This window comes from Echinops telfairi, unplaced genomic scaffold (genome assembly GCF_000313985.2).
Source record: "Echinops telfairi isolate 266 unplaced genomic scaffold, ASM31398v2 ScPeMD7_2010;HRSCAF=2546, whole genome shotgun sequence".
In the NCBI taxonomy this organism is placed as follows: Eukaryota; Metazoa; Chordata; class Mammalia; order Afrosoricida; family Tenrecidae; genus Echinops; species Echinops telfairi.
The window spans coordinates 15,451,422-15,453,071 of NW_022105908.1; the positions used below are offsets into that span (position 1 = coordinate 15,451,422).

Here is a 1,650-nt window from a genome sequence, read left to right on the forward strand (position 1 = left end):
CCCTCCCTCCTGGGAGTTCTTTCCCTGCCTCAAGAACGTCTTTCTCAGCTTCACATTCCTGGCTAAATTCTAATCTCTGTCTCCAACCTCTCATCTTGGTGCCAAAAGACTTGGAACTGAGAGGAGGGGCCTCTGTGCTGCCCGGCCCTCCTCTGGCCGGTATGCAGCCCCGTACTCCATTTTCAACCTCTCACATAGATTTTTTCATTCCTAGAAAGCTTTAATTATTTTAAAGGGCTGCATAGTGAACAATTTCTGATAAAACAATTAGACTTTCCCACCAATTTCATTAAAAATAACACACGAGCGAGGTGTCGACCAAGTCCAAATGGAAGAAGCACACCAGAATGTGTGATCTAAGGATTATACACAAAATCCAAATCTGAAGGAGGGAACGGTATCAGAGCTTAAATTATGAACACCCAGTCTGCAGAAGGCTATGGATGGCAGTAGAGGCCCAAAATCGATTTGCAAGGCCCCCACATAGATTAAGCCTCTGGTGAGTCCCCTCTGACTATAATGCAGGGATGTGAATAGCCTTGCCATCACACAGAGAGCATTTGAAAGTCGATTTTGGCAGACGCAGTTAGGTTAAAAGGTAACACCTTATCATGTGATCTTCCTTTTGACCCATTTTCAAGTTGCTTCAGTTGTTAATATTTTCTGCTTTCTTTTTGACTGAGGTTTTTCTGTTTTGTTTTGTTATTGTTGTGGGGTTTTTTCTGTTTGTTTGCTTCTTGGTTTTGTTTGGTGTGATTTTTTGAAACCCAACATATGTAAATCCAGAGACAGTAACTAGATTACTAGGGGCATAGTAGGAGTGTTAGGGGAAATGGGGCATTAACAACCATAAGTATGAAAATGAACAAAATGCTCTGAAATTGATTGTGGTGAAAATTGCACAACTCTTCTTAATATGATTGAACTATCAAATTATACAGTGTGAAGTATATGCCAGTAAAACTATTTTTTAAAAGACTAGAGAGAATAACTGCATTAAAAACTTGTTGTTTTTGTGTAACTGTCCGTTGGAATGCACGACTCATTGAATGAACGCGTGAGGGAGAGAGAGTCAGACAGGCTGCCGGTACTCAGAGTGGGTGTGACCCTGCGTCACACCAGTCTGGGCATGCTATCACACCTGCCCTGACTGGACAGACTGCTAGCCTCAGGGCTGTGCCCCTCCCAGGCCATTCCTGGGACACTCCGTACATCCGAGGAAAAGTGCTATCAGGTTGGGCCAATTAGAAAACGCAACAAGAAGAGGATTTCATATTTGAAAAGAAAAACAAGACGATGGCAGCCGAGGACACACAAGGAAGGCGGCACGGCTAATGTGAACGTGGCACACTCACGGGGTATCTCCAGGCTGGGGTGGATGGCGGCAGCGTTCCTGACCATGGGTGGGGAGTGCCTCCCATCCACCAGGTCAGACTCTGCGTCTTGCGCTTCTCCGTGAATCACAGCAATCCCCAAGCGCAGGCGCTCCGCGAAAGATTGTGCCCTAGGGAAAACGTTAGATAAAAGTCCCAATCAGTCTACATTGCTTCCTGCTAAGACAAAATAAAGCATTACAACGACATGTGCAAAGACCCGGAGGTAGAACATCAGAAAGGAAGTACGCTCGGTAGATCTTAAGATGAAAAAAAA

General features: G+C 44.8%; 1 protein-coding gene across 3 annotated transcripts in view; it reads right to left on the bottom strand.

Moving 5' to 3' along the window:
* Nucleotides 1-1,650, bottom strand: part of PRPSAP2 (phosphoribosyl pyrophosphate synthetase associated protein 2) — a 47,159-nt gene that overhangs the window by 13,735 nt on the left and 31,774 nt on the right. For all 3 annotated transcript variants that reach the window (XM_004712966.2, XM_045293365.1, XM_045293366.1), the window contains one exon: nucleotides 1,356-1,504. In XM_004712966.2, coding sequence (XP_004713023.1) covers nucleotides 1,356-1,504 — 149 coding nt within the window. The remainder of the gene's footprint in view (nucleotides 1-1,355; nucleotides 1,505-1,650) is intronic.